Below are 19682 nucleotides of genomic sequence, written 5' to 3'. Positions count from 1 at the left end.
CCTCCCACTTCATCTCCTGCCTCTACCCCTGGTGCTTACATGGAGACCCCTCCTTCCAAGTTTAGCGAATTGTCACAGCTTGCAATTATTTTGTTGGTATATGTTCTTCTCCAGTTTTCCAATTAAATTGTGAATTCCAAGAGGGCAGGGACTGTGTCTGTCCTATTCATCACTACTAACCCTTAGCTGCTTGGTGCATGGTAGGGCTCTGTACAAGGAGAGGAGGCTCATGAGTGAGCCTGAAGGAAAACCCAAGTGTAAGGGTAGATGAGCTTTTACAATCTAAGTTACTCATCTAGATACAGCATCTAGTTTAGAATTAGAGGAAACATTCTTATGAGGTTAATGAAATGCTTAGATGGGAATACACTTCTTTCCCCCAACTTTTCTTTTCTTTTTTTTTTTTTTTTTTTTGAGATGGAGTCTTACTCTGTTGCCCAGGCAGGAGTGCAGTAGTGCAATCTCAGCTCACTGCAACCTCTGTCTCCCAGGTTCAAGCAGTTCTTCAATTCTCCTGCTTCAGCCCCCTGAGTAGCTAGGATTATAGGCACCCACCACCACACCTGGCAAATTTTATACGTTTAGTAGAGATGGGGTTTCACCATGTTGGCCAGGCTGGCCTGGAATTCCTGACCTCAGGTGATCCGCCCACCTCCACCTCCGCAATGTTGGGATTACAGATGTGAACCACCATGTCCAGCCCCCCTCTTAATGTAAAAAAGTCACACAAATTCTTGAAATTACAGTTAGCCTCTGAGATTTGTGAGTGGTGCCATGTCAGATAAGATTCCTCACATGTGTGTGTTTGCACAGTGCTTGGACTGGGGAAAGAAGAAAAGCACTGAGTTGAGAACCAATGGTTGTAGATGACTGGAGTTAGTTTTTCCTTCGGTCTACCCAGCTGAGTTTAGTTATATAGATGTGTGCTGAGAAATTTAGGTAAGAGAGCCGGAAATGTTGGTCTGAACTTCAGTTGTTGTCTCGGTCATTGTTAGACTGAAATAGAACTCTCCCCTCCAAAGAGCCACGAATGCCAAGAGGCCCCAGAGTGGAAGACAGGAGGCCTTGTCAGTGGTAACCCCCAGTTCCACTGCTGCTGGAGGCTGACACCCTCACTGTCAGCACAAGGTCTGTTCCTCTGGGCAGGAAATGGTCCACTGTCTCCTAGATCTTTTGAGGCCTAAGCACATAGGCCTTATTTTAAGAAGAGACTGATGATTTAGTGTAGAAAAGTGGCTTTTTTCTTATGATCTGTCTACTCAAGTGAGAGTGACCATATAGCTTATTGGCTGTTTTGCAAGTGAAAGGGAAACTATCAATAATGGTGCTAAGACAGTAGGTGTAAACTGGGATGCTCAGTTTATCTCAGTCTGAACTTCAAAGTTTTCTCAATAGCATAGTAGCTTATAGCAGGGATGGGACAGCCTGACACTGATGAGTTGCTGAGGAAATAGAGCAGAAGTTAAATATTTACATCTGTTCACTAATAGTGGCATGTGGGGCCTCACAGACCTGATTTAGGCTGACCCTGACTGAATATGCACGGTCCCCCAGCTCTTTGCCATTTGCCAAGAAAAGGAAAGTGTCTCTGTTGTCGGTAGGATGTTTTCCCCTTCAGTCTGAGCTGAAACTACTGATCTGGCAAACCTTAACTGAGCACCTACTGCATGGCACCATGCCAGGTTCTGGGAGCCAAAGAAATAAGAGGCATCACCCCTTCTTCCTCGACTCCTTCAGTGAGTGGGGGCCCTGATGAGCAGGTGGTGGTTTGCTTGTGGAATATGGGAAGAACAGTAGCTGGCACGAGCAACATCAGAGTCTGGTCACTGCTGTGTTTTATGACCTCAGGCCAGCAGGTTTCCTGTTCCTGGGCTTCATTTTTGCCTATATAATGAAAAAACTGGACAAGATTTGCTTTATGATTATTTCCAACTCTGATCATCTGTATTTGTTATCTATTGCTACATAATGAATCACCCCCCAAACTTAGCAGCCTCAAACAATAAACATTTTTATCTCACACAATTTCTGTGGGTCAGGAATCAGGGAATGGTTTAACTAGATTGTTCTGGCTCAGGGTTTCTAATGAAGTTGCAGTCAAGATGTCAGTTAGGGCTGTGTTAATCTGAAGCCTTGACTGAGGATGGACGATCCAGTTCCAAGACAGCCTGTTCATATGGCCGGGAAATTGCTGATGGGCATTGAGCCTTTCCCTAGGACTGCTTGAATGTCCTCATATTATGGCAGCTGGCAGAGCAAATGATCCAAGAGAAATCAGGGCAGAAGCCCTGGTAGATTTAGCCTCAAAGTGACATACCATCACTGTTTTGTAGTGTTAACAGTCAAAAATGAGTTAACAGGTCAGCCCTATCTGACCCGTGAGGGGCTACACAAGATTATGCATACTGGTGAGAATCATAGAAGCCCCCTCTCAGAGGCTGGCTATTACATCATCTCTAGTTTTGTAACAAAAAGTCTAGCAGTAAAGACAAAATCAACTATACCTTCCGAAGACTTGGTTCAGCATAAACTTCTGGATATGAGTGGTTAATTCTGAGTTTTTTTCCCTTTTAAATATTTCTAGAAGCCCTAATGGCTCTCCTAACCAACTGCTTAAAGCTGGAGTCATTTCTGCTCAAAATATCTACAGCTTCGGGTTTGGGAAGGTAAGAGGTTGTCACTGACAGCCAGTGTTTGCAGGACTAACTGGACAATCATCGGGCCCATCTCCCACCTTTGTCCAACTCCTCCTTCCTTATCCTCACCAAAGTGTTGTTCTTTTCTTTTTTGTCCCTGTTGAGGGAAAGGTATCTCTTAGTGTTCCTGTCCTTACTAACAAATTGTGAAAACCCCAGATAATTCCCTTGGATGACCCTGGGCTAGATTTGAGTTTAGAAAATTATCTTTTAATTAATTAATCAATTAATTTTTAGTTTTTAATTTTTAATTTTTTTTTGAGATAGAGTCTTACTCTGTTGCCCAGGCTAGAGTGCAATGGCACAATCTCGACTCACTGCAACCTCTGCCTACTGGGTTCAGGCAATTCTTGTGCCTCAGCCTCCCAAGGAACTGGGATCACAGGTGCCCACCATCACCTGTTACTTGTATTTTTAATAGAGATGGGACTTCGCCATGTTGCCCAGGTTGATCTCAAACTCCTGGACTCATGTAATTCAACCACCTTGGCCTCTCAAAGTACTGAGATTACAGGAGTGAGCCACCTCACCCAGTCCTACTCTCCATTCTGTTTGTTCTGCTGAGGCAGCCTGGAGGGGAGAGGGAGGAGGAATATCAGATTTGGCCACACGCAATCCTGGGTGCTGTGGGGGCCACAGTAGGCTTCTCAGTCCCAGCCATGGCACTTGAGGCATCTGACTTCTTTCTGTGAGCTTCAGTTTCTTCAGGGAAAATAATAAAAAGGAAAGAATAATAGAATCTTGAAAGATTTTTAGAAATATTAAAGATAATAATTAAAGATTAAAGAATTGTGGTGAGGGCTGGTGGCTCACGCCTATAATCTTAGCACTTTGAGAGACCAAGGTGAGTGGATCACTTGAGCCCAGGAGTTTGAGACCAGCCAATGTGGCAAAAGCCTGTCTCTATAAAAAACAAAAAAGGCTGGGCGCAGTGGCTCATGCCTGAAATCCCAGCACAGATCACAGGGTCTGGAGTTCAAGAGCAGCCTGGCCAACATGGTGAAACCCTGTCTCCACTAAAAATACAAAAGTTAGCTGGGCATGGTGGCAAGCGTCTTACAGCTACTTGGAAGACTGAGGTGGAAGAATCACTTGAACCCTGGAGGCGGAGGTTGCAGTGAGCCGAGATTGCGCCACTGTACTCCAGCCTGGGCGACTGAGTGAGACTCCGTCTTAAAAAACAAACAAAAAACAAAACAAAACAAAATAAAATTAGCCAGGTACAGTGGTGCATGCTTATATTCCCAGCTACTTGGGAGACTGGGTTGGGAAGATTGCTTGGACCCAGGAGGTCAGGGCTGCAGTGAGCCAAGATTGTGCCATATGCTCCAGCCTAGGCGACAGAGTGAGACCCTGTCTTAAAAAAAAAAAAAATGCCCAGTGCATAGGAGTATTCAGAAAGTTGATAAATAGCAGCTGTCATTCTTTTAGCTGGCTGTTAAGATTCTGGATGTATTCTGCTCTTCCTTCCTCTCCCCATAATTTGAGGCTATGCCTTGGTTTCAGTTTTACCTCACAGGGGCGACACAGATAGCCTATCTAGGATCTCTTCCAGTTATTGGAGAAAAGGACGTGGTTCAAGCTGATGATGAGCCCACCTTCTCTTTCTTCAGCGGCCCCTACATGGTCATGACCAAGTAAGTGGGGGCTGGCCAGTGGAAGGTCTGATTCAGTTTCAGAGGAAGAGTGGGCTGCATATGACTTCCTTATGTGTGGGGAGTTTCTACTCAAACACAGGAAACACAAGAACATCTGTCTAAATCAGAATTTCCCAGTCAGGACACTATTACCATTTTGGGCCAGATGATCCTTCGTTGTTGGGAACAGTCCTGTGCATTGTAGGATGTTAGAAGTCCCTGGTCTCTACCCACTAGTGTCAGTAGCAGTCCCTTATAGCCCCCACAGCTGTGACAACCAAATTGTCTTACAGACATTGCCAAATGTCCTCTGGTGGGAGAACTGCTGCTCTGAAAGATTACTCATTACAATATTTTAATATCTCTGTTTGCTAAAGAATTAGAGGCAACTTGGTAGTGACTGTCTTGCCTCTGATACAGGCCAAAGGTAATGAGTCCCCCTATAGAAACTGTCTTATTGCTGCTGCCTTTGCCCAAGTCTCATCACCATCCCTCACCTGGACTGGTCTCCTAACTGACCTCCCATTGACTGGACCACCCCTCCCCTACCCATTCCCCACACTGCTGGTACCATTCTGCCTCTGAATACAAACCTGATCAAGTCACTCCCTTGAATTCAGTGACTTCCCACCACCTACACCTAAGTTCCCCAGGGTGCTTTAGTACCTGGGTGTAGTGGGAGGGAGGACCCAGTAGTGCCAGTGGCATTTCAGGTTCTGTGTAGAGACCACGTCTCTGGTCCTTGTTTAGGAAAATTCATTCACTGAAGAAGTGGCTGCTCAATCCTTTCTGTTGAAACTCTTTCCTGTCTTTGTAGCCTGATGTGGAACGGGTACAGGGTCACAGTGAAAGAGCTGAATCTCCCCACCCACCCACACTGCAACAAGCTGTGGCTGGCGGACTTGTTAATTGCTGAGCAGGAACACAGCAGGTGAGAAGGAGACCTAAGGGCCAGGCCCCTTATAGGTCCCGGTCTCTCTATAGACCCAGGTTCTGGGCTGTTTAGCTCTGTGCCTAGGATGGGGAGCTCCAGCCCCTCTCAGTCTCAGCATTTCCTGACTGTTGTAATTGACTGACTTGACTTCCAAGGGCTGCCAGAAAAGAGGAAGAGAAGTTAATGAGTAGCCTGAGCAGAGGGGACAGTGGTGGTGAGGGGCTCTGTCTATCAGCTGCCCTGTAACCCATGTCTCTGAGTGCTGCAGCCTCCATGCAGGCCTTTCTGGTTCTCCTGCTACAACTTCTGAGTCCCACCCACTTTAGGCCCTATGCCCATCAGAAAGGCACGTGGCTATCCTGTTTTCATAGAACATGGCTTGCATGAGATCCAGATGTCTGAGGACATATCTCTGCCATTGAGGACATGCTCATGGATCTCTGGACCTTAGGGTTCCTGTGGCTCCAGAGTTAGGTCCTTCTGCTCTTGCTAGGACAGGCTCTTGATTTATTCATTCAGTGGACCCAGGCTTATCAAGATTTCTCCTGAGAAGGCTCCTCAACTCCTGCAGGAGGCATCTAGAGAGGCTACATCCTTCTTTTTGTGGAAGTCGGCTTGAAGGGACCAAAGGAAGCTGGAAGAACTCCAGCCTGGGCAACATAGACTTTGACATGAGACTGAGTCAGGCATGCGACCTTGGGTGATGAATTCCTGACATATTTCCTTTTCTTCTTTTTTTGGGACCAACTCTCCCTCTGGAGTGCAGTGGCAGGATCTGGGCTCAATGCAACCTCCACTTCCTGGGCCTCAGCTTCCTGAGTAGCTGGGACTACTGGTGTGTGCCACTACACCTGGCTAACTTTTGTATTTTCAGTAGAGATGGGGTTTCACCATCTTGGCCAGGCTGATCTTGAACTCCTGATCTCAAGTGATCTGCCTGCCTTGGCCTCCCAAAATTTTTTGATTACAGACGTAAGCTACTGCACCAGGCCCTGCATTTCCTTGATGTTGGTCTCATCATCTCTAAAATGAGTGTAATGATACATTTCTTACAGGTGGTTAGGATCTGAGACTATATATGCAAACAAAGTATACAGGAGCTCTTAGCCACATTGTCATTGTTATCATTTATAGTTCTGAGCTCTCAGGTTCTCATCAGTGAGGGCCACAGATTCCAACAGAAACCCTCACCATATCCTGTTTACTTAGAAAAGATTGTATACAAATGGCATTTGTTTAGAATGTGTTCAAAAGGCCTACATCTATTTTTTCATTATGTCCGCCTCTCCCCTGCCCTAACTAAAGCTTCTTTTCTTTTGCAGCAAACTGCGGCACCCCTACCTGCTGCAGTTGATGGCTGTGTGTCTGTCCCAGGACCTGAAGAAAACCCGCCTTGTGTACGAGCGCATCACTATCGGCACGTTATTCAGTGTTCTTCATGAACAAGTAAACCGCTGTTTCTGTGGATTTTCCATTGCTGCCCTCCCAGTTTCTTCCCTCCCCACCCTCTTGCCTCGGCTGTAGCGATCCTATGTGTGCATGCATGGAAGATAAATATCTTTTGTGTGTGTGTGTGTGGTTTTTTTTTTTTTTGAGACGGAGTTTCGCTCATTACCCAGGCTGGAGTGCAATGGCGTGATCTCGGCTCACCGCAACCTCTGTCTCCCGGGTTCAAGCAATTCTCCTGCCTCAGCCTCCCGAGTAGCTGGGACTATAGGCGTGCGCCACCATGCCCAGCTAATTTTTGTATTTTTAGTAGAGACGGGGTTTCACCATGTTGACCAGGATGGTCTCGATCTCTTGACTTCGTGATCCACCCGTCTCGGCCTCCCAAAGTGCTGGGATTATAGGCGTAAGCCACCGCGCCCGGATTTTTTTTTTTTTGAGACAGAATTTAGCTCTTGTTGCCCAGGCTGGAGTGCAATGGCGCCATCTTGGCTCACCACAACCTCCGCCTCCCCGATTCAAGGGATTCTCCTGCTTCAGCCTCCTGAGTAGCTGGGACTACAGGCATATGCCACCACGCCTGGCTAATTTTGTATTTTTAGTAAAGACAGGGTTTCACAATGTTGGTCGGGCTGGTCTCGAACTCTTGACCTTGTGATCTGCCCACCTTGGCCTCCCAAAGTGCTGGGATTACAGGTGTGAGCCACTGCACCTTGCAAAGATAAATATCTTTATTCTTTTGCTTTATAGGGGCTGTATAATGTACTGTTTAAGACTGATAAGCACATGGTCAGAACTAGTATGGTTTTATTATTGTCAATGTGCTTTTTTTGTTATTCTTGTTTCTTTAAACTCAAAGCTGTCCTTGTTCATTCCCCTTTTTATATATATATGTGTATATATGAGACAGACTCCCTCTGTTGCCTAAGCTGGAGTGCAGTGGCACGATCTTGGCTCACTGCAACTTCCATTTCCTGGCTTCAAGTGATTCTTCTGCCTCAGTCTCCAGAGTAGGTGGGATTACAGGCACCTGCCACCATGCCTGGCTAATTTTTTTTGTTTTTAGTAGAGACAGGGTTTCACCATGTTTGCCAGGCTGGTCTTGAACTCCTGACCTCAAGTGATCTGCCCACCTTGGTCTCTCAAGTGCTGGGATTACAGGTGTGAGCCACTGCACCTAGCCTGTTCTGCTTTTTTTTTTTGAGACAGGGTCTTGCTCTATTGCCCAAGTTGGAGTACAGTAGTGAGATCGTAGTTCACTGTAACCTCAAACTCATGGGCTGAAATGATCCTCCTGCATCAGTCTCCCAAGTAGCTGGAACTACAGGTGCATGCCATCATGCCCAGCTAATTTTTTTTTTGAGACAGACTTTCTTTCTGTCCTCCAGGCTGGAGTACAATGACACGATCTTGGCTCACTGCAACTTCTGCCTCCCTGGTTCAAGCAATTATCCTTCCTCAGCCTCCCAAGTAGCTGGGATTATAGGTGCCCGCCACCGCACCTGTCTAATTTTTGTATTTTTAGTAGAGATGGGGTTTCACCATGTTGGCCAGGCTCGTCTTGAATTGATCTCAGGTGATCCACCTGCCTCGGCCTCCTAAGGTGCTGGGATTACAGGCATGAGCCACTGCGCCCAGCCCCCACCCAGCTAATTGTTTAATTTTTAGTAGAATCATGGTCCGGCTGTGTTGCCCAGGCTGGTCTTGAACTTCTGGTTTCAAGTGATCATCCTGCCTTAGCTTCCCAAAGTGTTGGCATTATTGGTGCGAGCCACTGTGGCCAGCCTAGTCCTGCTTCTTTATCAGACATCTAAGAGTGCCACAGACTCACAAAACATAGACACCTTTTGACTAACTATAATGCAGCAGCTACTGGCTTTATTTTCCTATATTTTCACTTGTGCTGCATACCAGTTGTTTCTATAGAGGCCTTTAACACTCCCCTCTCACCTCTGAAGTTTCTTTGGGGTTAGGAGATGTCTTTCCTGGCTTATGTAGAGTCCTTGGGATGGGTGCTTTGGGCTGAGATGTAGGTTTAGAGAAATCTTGGAGTATTTGGGTTTTTTCCCTCTATGACTTTGTTCTAAAGACCCTGGATAGAAGTGAGGAGAGCCCCTCTAAGAAGGGTCCTTCCCCCAAATGGCTTGCCCTTTCTTCTGCCTCAGGACCTCCTATTCTGTTTTTCCTGTTTTTCCCCCCTTGAGTGAGGGTATTACTCTAAAGACCATTTTTCTGGGGGAGAGACCCATTAAGACTTTAGTCAGCCAGGTGCATTAATGTTAGTAAATTTCTGTCCCTTTAGGATGCACTTTCTGGCTCGTCTGACTGGGTTAGGGACTGGATTGGTTATCTGCATCCTGCAGGGTCCTTTGAGCTTTCAGGTTTTCCCCAGCAGCTTGGGCTTGGACATGGAGGGGACAGGGCAGGTTTACTGGTATCGTGGGGGACCTCCCCTGGCAGTTTTCCCTAGGCCAATCCTGAATGCACATACCAGACTTTAAGAAATTTCTTTTCATTTTTTGTGGTATGAAGCGGCTCAGCCGAGGGAAAGGAATCCAGGCTTGGGTTCAGGGGGCCTGAGTCGTTGGGACGTCAGGCCATTCAGTTAGCCTCACTGACCATTAGGTTCTGAATCTGTAAAATGGGGATCCTTGGTAACCAGGATCATATGGAAGGACTTTGGAAATCACAAAATGTTCCACAGTGTCAGGGCCTCAGTCCTTTTTTTTCTTGGCATTTTATCTCTTGCTTGCAGCGGTCCCATTTCCCAGTGCTGCACATGGAGGTGATTGTGCATCTGCTGCTCCAGATCTCTGATGCCCTGAGATACCTGCATTTCCGGGGGTTTATCCACCGCTCTCTCAGCTCCTATGCTATCCATATCATCTCCCCAGGTGAAGCGAGGCTGACCAACCTGGAGTACATGATGGAAAGGTAGGCACAACATGGAGCAGGACTTTCTCCTGAAGGTGATCTCCCTTGGGGACCTCTCCTGTAGACACAGAATCTGATCTGGTGGGACTCCTTATTGGTGAGCTGAACCTGTCCATCAGTGGCTAAATCTGTTCCAAATGCCTTATCTTGTCTGCCAAGGCTAGAGGAATTTGGAGATATTTATTTATTTATTTATTTATAATTTTTTTATGAGACGGAGTCTCACTCTGTCGCCAGGCTGGAGTGCAGTGGCGTGATCTCGGCTTACTGCAACCTCAGTTTCCTAGTTTCAAGTGATTCTCCTGCCTCAGCCTCCTGAGTAGCTGGGATTATAGGCACATGACACCATGCCAAGCTAATTTTTGTATTTTTAGTAGAGATGGGGTTTCACCATGTTGTCCAGGATGGTCTCAATCTCTTGACCTCATGATCCACCTGTCTCGGCCTCTCAAAGAGCTGGGATTACAGGCCTGAGCCACTGCACCCGGCCTGGAGACACTTTAATAAACATTTAACAAGTAAGAGCTCACATTAGCCAATGTGTATAAATGCTGTAATAATTGACTACAAAATTTTCAGCAGCTTTTAACACAGCGAGGTGTATTTCTCACTCTCGTTGCAATCCAGCACGTGTTGGAGGTGGGGACAGGGTTCTCTGTCACTCCAGTCTGTAGCTTCACCAAGTTCCAGGCTTTGATCCCCTACTGCATTCTTTGCACTGCCAGTCAGCAGGCAAAAAAAGAACATGGAGGGGACACAGTGGGGTTTGGGGCCAGTCTGAAGTGGGTACATAACTGCCTCTTACTTTGTAGTGGCCAGAGCCCAGTCACCTTTTACTGGAGGGAAGCTGAGCTGTGCCTTAGCTGTGCATCCTCGAAGGAGAGAAGGTGATGGGTGCTAATGAGCCTAATAGTCTGTCACACCTCCTACATCTGGGCCAGGCACTGGCTTGGATGGACATGGAGGGCATTCTCTGCCCTCAAGGGGCTCAGCACAGTGAGAGAGGCAGTCAAAATTCGGGAGTTGGTAGATGGGCTTAATTTCCTATTGGCAGGAATCAAAGTCCTCCTGAGAGCCCCCAAGCTTTGAGAGGCAGAGGCTCTCCCCTGCGCTTCCTTACTGCCATCCACAGCTCTGAGCCTTTGGGCCAGTATTGGTTCTGCTCTTCTGTGAGGCCTCAGCCACTGGGCACACCCCTTGCCTAGACCCACCTACCTCCTCTTACCCTTGTCTTCCACCTACCCATCACTGATGCTTAGTTTCTTGTCTCTTACCAGATCTTTGCTTGTCACATACTCTGTAACTTCTCTCAAAGATGAAAAGCTCCATGAGGCAGGGATTTCTGTTTTATTCACTGCTATATTTCAAATGCCCAGAACAGTCCTTTGCACTCAGCATATGTTTTTTGAACAAATGAAACAGAAAGGCTCTCACTTCCCCAGACCTGGAGTGCCGCTTGTCCCTCTGCATGGAGAGAAAGCAGAGGCCAGGTTGTTCTTGGTCTTGTGTGCCCTGGTGAGGAGTTTGAATTTTATCCTAAGAACATTGGGATGCTGTGTAGGTTAAGATCCTCCCTCTTGGCCAGGCATGGTGGCTCACACCTGTAATCCCAGCACTTTGGTAGGCTGAGGTGGGAAGGTCATCAGAGGTCAGGAGTTTGAGGCCAGCCTGACCAACATGGAGAAACCTCGTCTCTACTAAAAATACAAAATTAGCCAGGCATGGTGGCAGGTGCTTCTAATCCCAGCTATTCGGGAGGCTGAGGCAGGAAAATTGTTTGAACCCGGGAGGCGGAGGTTGTGGTGAGCCAAGATTGCACCATCGCATTCCAGCCTGGGTGATAAGAGCAAAACTCCATCTCAAAAAAAAAAAAAAAAAAAAAAAAATCCTCCCTCTTGCTCCTATGTATGGAAAGGGGTTGTGACCAGGCAAGAGAAAGCAGGGGAGCTGTTAGGGTGTGACTGGAGCCATGGCACTTTTCTAGATGGGAACAGGCAGATGACTGTCACTAGTTGAGCTGCTCAGCCTCACATACGGTCCATTCTTAATCTGAGTTAAAAGCTTTCAGGGTCTCCTCGTTGTCTGCAAGATTAAGTCCAGACCCCTTTGCAGGGAGCAGAAGCCTCCCCAAGTGGGAGTCTACCCATAGTGCCAACCTCATAACTGCCCTGCTCCCTCCTGACCATTGAAGGCACTTTCACTACACTGCTCTCTGCATCTGGAATACCTGGCACACACTGCTTTTGCCTTTTAAACTCATTTCAGACACACTCTCTGTGAAGTCTGTACTGATGCCCTCATCCCTGAGGCACTTTGCATATTCCTCTCCTCAAATGTGTCACGCAAGTTTACCACAGTCATTTTTTCTTTTTCCTTTTTTTTTTTGAGACAGAGTCTCCCTTTGTTGCCAGGCTTGAGTGCAGTGGCATGATCTTGGCTGACTGCAACCTCTGCCTCCCGGGTTCAAGCGATTCTTCTACCTCAGCTTCCTGAGTAGCTGGGACTGCAAGTGCACGCCACCATGCCCAGCTAATTTTTGTATTTTTAGTAGAAACAGGGTCTCATCATATTGGCCAGGCTGGTCTCGAACTCCTGACCTTGTGATCTGCCCGCCTCAGCCTCTCAAAGTGCTGGGATTATAGGCTTAAGCCACCATGCCTGGCCATACCACAGTCATTCCTATACAAGTGTGTCTACCCCACCAGAAGAGGAGTTCATCACCAGCTCTGAGCCTGCCACATGTCATAAGTCCTCAGTAAATGTTTTATTTGTTTATTTATGTTTTGAGACAAGATTTTGCTTTATCATCCAGGCTGGAGTGCAGTGGCGCAATCTCGGCTCACTGCAACCTCCCAATGTCAAGCGATCTTCCCACCTCAGCCTCCTGAGTAGTTAGGACTATAGGCACGCACTGCCACATCTGGCTAATTGTTGTATATTTTATAGAGACAGGGTGATGCCATGTTGCCCAGACTGGAGTTGGACTCCTGGACTCATGCAGTCTGCCTGACCTGGCTTCCCAAAGTGCTGGGATTACAGTTGTGAGCTACCATGCCCAGCATTCTTTTTTGGGGGTCAGGGATACAGGATCTCTTTTGCCCAGGTGAGAGTATAGTGGCTCACTACAACCTCAGTCTCCTGGGTTCATGCAATCCTCCTGCCTCGGCCTCCTGATTACAGGCATGAGCCACTACGCCTGGCCAGTAAATATTTCTTAAATGATTAGATGATCTAGTTGAAGGAAAAACTTGAAGTGGTTCAGAGCAAGGTTAACTCCTCTGGCTCTGTGTTCAGGAGCAGTGGAAGCCAAGAGGTGTAGACTGTTGTCAGTGATGGAATGCCATCTGCTGTTGAGAGAAAGATACTGCAGTTTCTTCTACTCTTGCTCTCCTATAGAAATGTGCATCCTAGAGTGAAATGGAGCTTTGGAGATGGCCCAGCCCAATGCTGTTGTTTTATAGTTGAGGAAACTGAGGCACCCAAGGGTGAAGCAATGGTGTGAAGTTACCCAACTGGTTGGTTAGAGACACAGATGGGGCTAAACCAGATGATAGAGGATGTCTCCAGGATATAGGGGCAGGATGGATTGGTGGTTGATGACAGGAACACGAGCCAAGAGACCATGAGACAGGGTCTGGTGGTGACCATGGAGCCAAAATGGGAGGAAATGAAGTGAAATGCATGAAGTTTCTGGGGTCAACAGCTGGCCAAGTGAGGGGGTAGGAGGTAACCAAGGGTCTGTGAATATCTGTGAATGACCTTAGGATGGAACTTGAGGTAGAAGTGTCAGAAATGTCAGTCAGCAAGCCACTGCAGGTGTAACAACATACCTGTCTTAGAAAGCTGATAACATGAGTGGATTATTCACTAACCTTCAATCCCATGTTTAGTTTTGGTAACTCTACTAGGGCCATCAGTTTGTTGAATGTTACTCTCAAGGATAGTCTTCCATTTCTTGGTGTAAAAGTGATGCAGCTGTTTCTCCTACCTTCAGCTCCGTTTTTTTTTTTCTTTTTTTGAGACAAAGTCTTGCTCTGTTGCCTAGGCTGGAATGTGGTAGCGCGATCTCAGCTCACAGCAACCTCTGCCTCCCAGATTCAAGCGATTCTCCTGCCTCAGCCTCCAGAGTGCCTGGGATTACAGGCACGTGCCACCATGCCTGGCTAATTTTTGTGTTTTTAGTAGAGATGGGGTTTCACCATGTTGGCCAGGCTGGTCTTGAACTCCTTACCTCAAGTGATCCATCTGCTTTGGCCTCCCAAAGTGCTGGGATTATAGGCATAAGCCACCGCACCTGACCCTTTTTTTTCTTGAGATGGAGTCTCGCTCTGTTATACAGGTTGGAGTGCAGTGACGTGGTCTCGGTTCACTGCAACCTCCGCCTTCTGGGTTCAAGCATTCTTCTGCCTCAGCCTCTTGAGTAGCTGGGATTACAGGTGTGCACCACCACACCCGGCAAATTTTTGTATTTTTAGTAGAGACAGAGTTTCACCATGTTGATCAGGCTAGTTTCAAACTTCTGACCTCATGTGATCTGCCTGCCTCAGCCTCCCAAAGTGCTGGGATTACAGGCGTGAGCCTCTGCACCTGGCTGAGCCACCATACCCAGCCTCAGCTCCTTCTTAATGGAATCTTTAGAGCTGGAATTGACCTTGTAAGCAGTGTCACATAGCTGCAGCCTAATGTAATTTTAATGATGCCAGAACTGAAGCTCAGAAAAATAACTGTCCTAGAGTAACAGCCAGAAAAGAAGACCCCCCCAGCCCCAGCTAGCTTTAACAGAGAAGGAAGAAGGGATTATAAGAGAGAAAGGAATTAAAAGAGAAAGAATTTAAATCATAGTTATAAGTGACTTGTCTCTTGCCAGGGACTTAGACAACACTGAGAGGCTTGTCAGGGTAGGTGGGTTTCCGTGTTTCTCTTGGAGAATTGCCCTCCAACTTGGAAAGCCAAGCATGGTAGTTTTCAGAATATATCTCTGATAATAAAGCACTCCATTTTTTTTTCTGTGATACAAATATAATTTGTATTAATTTATTAATTTAATGTATGATTATATAATGTGTTTGCAAGTATATTAAGTTTATGTAAATGTTTAACATATTTGCTTTTTTGTTTGTTTGTTTTTTGAGATGGAGCCTGTCACTCAGGCTGAAGCACAGTGGTACAATCTCAGCTCACTGCAACCTCTACCTCCTGGGTTCAAGCAATTCTCCTGCCTCAGCCTCCTGAGTGGCTGGGATTTTATAGGCATGTGCCACCATGCCCAGCTAATTTTTCTCTTTTTAGTAAAGATGGGGTTTCACCATGTTGGCCAGACTGGTCTTGCACTCCTGACCTCAGATGATCCACTCACCTTCGCCTCCCAAAGTGCTGGGATTACAGGTGTGAGTCACTGCATCCGGACTGCATATGTTTACTGTACAAATATTTACATATTAAATTTGCATACATATCCACACTGTTTACACTATGCCAGACCATGCCTGACTATTCAGCAATACAACTAAAGTCAGTACTACCTTTTACACCTTCATGACTTCATGAACTCACTGCCCTCTATGAAAAGATTTGCTGCAAGAAACTTTATTTAGGGAAGTTTGCTCCAAGTCTGAGAAGCCCATCTCATCCTCTAAAATCTATCCTTTTGCCAGACCAACAAAAAACTTGCTGTCACTTGCTTTTTAAAAACTTAATTCTTAATTATCAACTGGCAGTCATTAACTCTTTACTGAATGCCTCCCATAATATTCATGCTAATTCTTCTTCCTTTTTTTTTTTTTTTTGAGATGGAGTTTTGCTCTTGTTGCCCAAGCAGGAGTACAATGGTGCGATCTTGGCTCACTGCAACCACTGCCTCCTGGGTTCAAGTGATTCTCCTGCCTCAACCTCCCAAGTAGCTGGGATTACAGGCGCATGCCACCACGCTTGGCTAATTTTTTGTATTTTTAGTAGAAATGGGGTTTCACCATGTTAGCCAGGCTGGTCTCGAACTCCTGACCTCAGATGATCCACCTGCGTCAGCCTCCCAGGGTGTTGGGATTACAGGCGTGAGCCACTGTGCCCGGCCTTCACACTAATGTTTTTTTTTTTTAAACGGAGTCTCACTCTGTTGCCAGTCTGGAGTGCAGTAGTGCAATCTCGGCTCACTGCAACCTCCGTCTCCTGGGTTCAAGTGATTCTCCTGCCTCAGTCTCCCAGTAGCTGGGATTACAGGCACACGCCACCACGCCTGGCTAACTTTTGTATTTTTAGTAGAGACGGGGTTTCACCTTGTTGGATCAGGATGGTCTCGATCTCCTGACCTTGTGATCCACCTGTCTCAGCCTCCCAAAGTGCTGGGATGACAGGCGTGAGCCACCATGCCCAACCCCTTCATGCTAATTCTTTACATGAAAGAGTGCTTTATGGCTCACCAAGTGTTTCTGCATCCGTGATCTCATTTGATTCTCATGATACCTGTGGGCAGAAGTCAGTGCTGAGTTTACCCTGAGGGCTCTTGCTGGGCCAGAAGACATTTAGGATGCTCTGACTTAGCTCTTAAGGAGTCTGTTTGGGAAGATGAGTTTTTTAAGCAAATGAGTGAACCTCTGAGTGCTGAACTGAGAGGGCCCATCCCAAAAGGGCAGGGGTTCTGAAAAGAAGCAATCATGAGGAGTTGGGAAAGTCCCAGATGGCTTTGATAAAGCAGATGGGGCTTGAGGCGGGTATTTAAAGAGCTTATATTCGTTTATTCAACAGCAAGCATCAAGGCCCTGGTGAAAGCCCAGGGGTACAGTGATATAAAGGCAGATGAGGTGCCTACTCTCATGGAGCTGACTCTCTAGAATGGAAGGGAGACAGATAATAAACTAAATAAATGAACATACATTCAAATAACAAGTGCTCTGAAACCAATAAAATAACACTACTTTAGATTAGATAGTCAAGGAGGGCCTCCTTGAGGAAGTGACTTTCAAACAAATAATCTCAGTCACAAGAAGCAGCTAGTCACTTTAGGATCTGTGGGCAGGGCATACCTGGCAGAAGCTGCCAGTGTAAAGACTTGAAGGGGTAATGTGCTAGATATGTTGGAGCAACTGAAAGAAGGCTCCTGTGACTTGAGTGAAGTGGGTAAGCAGTAGAATTGCCAGGTGAACTCAGGGTGAGGGCCTGAGTGGAACAGTAAGGAATTGCAGGTGTTGGAACAGCTCTGAAGCAGCATGGTTTAGCTCAGTGTCTAGCCAGGTTTACAGAAGCTCAAAGAGGTTGTCAGCTTTCAGAGGCAAAGTTTTCACAAATGCAGTGTGTTGATTAAAAGAACCACTCGCCTAGCTAACATGGTGAAACCCTGTCTCTACTAAAATACAAAAATTAGCCTGGCCTGGTGACACACACCTGTAAGCCCAGCTACTTGGGAGGCTGAAGCAGGAGAATTGCTTGAACCCAGGAGATGGCAGAGGTTGCAGTGAGCCGAGATCATGCTACTGCTCTCCAGCCTGGGCAACGGGAAGACTCTGAATGAATGATTTAATTAATAAAAGGCCCTTTAAGACATGAGCCCTGCCTTGTATGTTTCCTTCCATAGCCAGGATGGAGGTGTACAGAGGGACCTGACTCAAGTGCCCCTCCCTACCCAGCTGTACAACTGGGCCGCACCAGAAGTGATCTTACAGAAGGCAGCCACAGTGAAGTCGGACATCTACAGCTTTTCTATGATCATGCAGGAGATTTTAACAGGTAGATCAAGATCATTAATGGTTGACCAAAGTCCCTATTCTTAGGATGTATTCTTCTCCCCGCCAGGAATTACTTACTTTTATGAAAATAGAAGACTTATTAAAAAGAGATTCCTTGGCCAGGTGTGGTGGCTCATGACTGTAATCCCAGCACTTTGGGAGGCTGAGGTGGGTGGATCACAAGGTCAGGAGTTCAAGACCAGCCTGGCTAACATGGTGAAACCCTATCTCTACTAAAAATACAAAAATTAACCAGGTGTGGTGGTATATGCCTGTAGGTCCAGCTACTTGGGAGGCTGAGGCAGGAGAATCACTTGAACCTGGAAGGTGGAGATTACAGTGAGCCAAGATTGTGCTGTTCCACTCCAGCTTGGGCAACAGAGTGAGACTCCGTCTCCCAAAAAAAAAAGAAAAAAGGATTTCTTAAGGAAACCTTTTTGTACTTGACAGAAAATATAAGATGATTTCCTAGAAATATTTGTCTTTTAACTATTCTTTAAGACTCAGCAAACTGGGTGAGGTGGCTGATGCTTGTAATCCCAGCACTTTGTGAGGCCAAGGCAGGCGGATCACCTGAGGTCAGGAGTTGGAGAACAGCCTGGCCAACATGGTGAAACCCCGTCTCTACTAAAAATACAAAAATTAGCTGGGCATGGTGGCATGCACCTGTAGGCTCAGCTGCTCAGGAGGCTGAGGCAGGAGAATCTCTTGAACCTGGGAGGCAGAGGCTGCAGTGAGCTGAGGTCGCACCACTGCTTTTAAAAAAAAAAAAAAAAAAAAAAACTCAGTAAAGCCCACCCATCTGCTTGTCAGTGATAAGTCATTTAGTCCAAGCAAAATTTTTAATCTGAATATTGGTATCAATACTTATGATCTATGTTAGGTATCACTTGAGAACTTGTAAATTAGGGGGAAAGACCAGCCTCTGAGAAGTAAACTATGAAATTAAACACACCCAGGATCCAGTAGATGTATAAACAGTGTCACTTGAAAGAAATGGATGTACTTCCAAACCCACAGCTCTGATGTGAAGAAAGTAGTCACATCTGAAGATGGAAAGAATCCTTCAAGAAAAAGACACACACACACACACACACACACACACACAGTAAATTCACATTCATTAAGGACTTTTTTTCTTTTTTTTTTTTTGAGATGGAGTCTCACTCTTTTGCCCAGCCTGGAGAGTGGTGGTCCAATCTTGGTTCACTGCAACCTCTGCCTCCTGGGTTCAGGCAGTTCTCCTGCCTCAGCCTCCCGAGTAGCTGAGATTACAGGCGCCCACCACCACAATGGGCTAATTTTTGTATTTTTAGTAGAGATGGGATTTCACCATGTTCGCCAAGCTGGTCTCGAACTCCTGACCTCAAGTGATTCACCTGCCTCGGCCTCCCAAAGTGCTAGGATTACAGATGTGAGCCACCATGCTTGGCCAAGGGCTGCTTTTTCATGGTATTTATGGTCCCAGAGGCAAAACAGCGGCATACATAAGGTGTATATTGGGCTCCCCTGCCAGCGGGGAGCCCATGTGTACATGTTGCTGACACTACTGTTTCCTATCTCTGTGGCAGGGATTTCCCTGGTAAATGGGTAAAGTGGCTTCTCACTTATCACTGGTATTTTTTGGCCTTCCAGGTAGTTTTTCTACAGAGAGAAATTAATATATAAAGGAGTTAATTGTTTCTAAGGTACAGTGGGTTAGAAGAAAAAGTAAAGGAGTTAAGTGTTTTGCCTAAGGATACCCAGCTTCATCTGATTTCTTTTCCCCCCACTCCATTCCATGGTTACCTAATGTTACTCCTTTCTGTGACTTTTTCCTTACAGATGACATACCCTGGAGTGGCTTAGATGGCTCAGTTATTAAAGAAGCCATAGTCTTGGGGCATTATTTAGAAGCTGATGTCAGGCTTCCAAAACCTTACTATGATATTGTAAAGTCAGGCATCCACATCAAGCAGAAAGACCGAACTATGAACCTTCATGATATCCGGTATATTCTGAAGAATGACTTGAAGGTAAGACTTGAAGTTTTTGGGAGTTTATGTCTGCTTACCTATCTCAGGAGAGTAGAGAGTTAGAGACCAAGACAAAGCTAGAGACCAAGTTGTAAGAAATTTTGGAAATCCTCATTTTATTACACCCTTTCTGTGTTCTCGAGAAAAGCCTAACTGCTTAACTTTGTGAGAGCAGCATGGAATTGAGGAGGGGAGCCAAGGAGGCTCAATACATATTCATAGTAGGGGCACACTGAAGATACTTAGTGGAGATTTAGTATATGATAGCTATTATTATTGCTTTTAAGGTATTGGCAATAACA

The 19682-nt window shown here is 46.2% G+C and overlaps 1 protein-coding gene across 9 annotated transcripts in view; it reads left to right on the top strand.

Moving 5' to 3' along the window:
* TEX14 (testis expressed 14, intercellular bridge forming factor) overlaps nt 1-19682 on the top strand; it is a 93436-nt gene that overhangs the window by 23456 nt on the left and 50298 nt on the right. For all 9 annotated transcript variants that reach the window (XR_010343344.1, XM_064378409.1, XM_064378405.1 and 6 more), the window contains exons 5-11: nt 2585-2666; nt 4203-4333; nt 5151-5264; nt 6590-6713; nt 9469-9647; nt 17215-17366; nt 19190-19380. Coding sequence is in view for 8 of the 9 variants with exons in the window: in XM_064378409.1 (XP_064234479.1) it covers nt 2585-2666; nt 4203-4333; nt 5151-5264; nt 6590-6713; nt 9469-9647; nt 17215-17366; nt 19190-19380 (973 nt within the window). In the remaining variant the exon portion in view is untranslated. The remainder of the gene's footprint in view (nt 1-2584; nt 2667-4202; nt 4334-5150; nt 5265-6589; nt 6714-9468; nt 9648-17214; nt 17367-19189; nt 19381-19682) is intronic.

Source organism: Aotus nancymaae, unplaced genomic scaffold (genome assembly GCF_030222135.1).
Source record: "Aotus nancymaae isolate 86718 unplaced genomic scaffold, 86718_ANA_hifiasm-v0.15.2.pri h1tg000018l, whole genome shotgun sequence".
Lineage (NCBI taxonomy): Eukaryota > Metazoa > Chordata > Mammalia > Primates > Aotidae > Aotus > Aotus nancymaae.
Note: the sequence above shows the minus strand (reverse complement) of the source record. Positions and strands in the feature narration are given on the sequence as shown.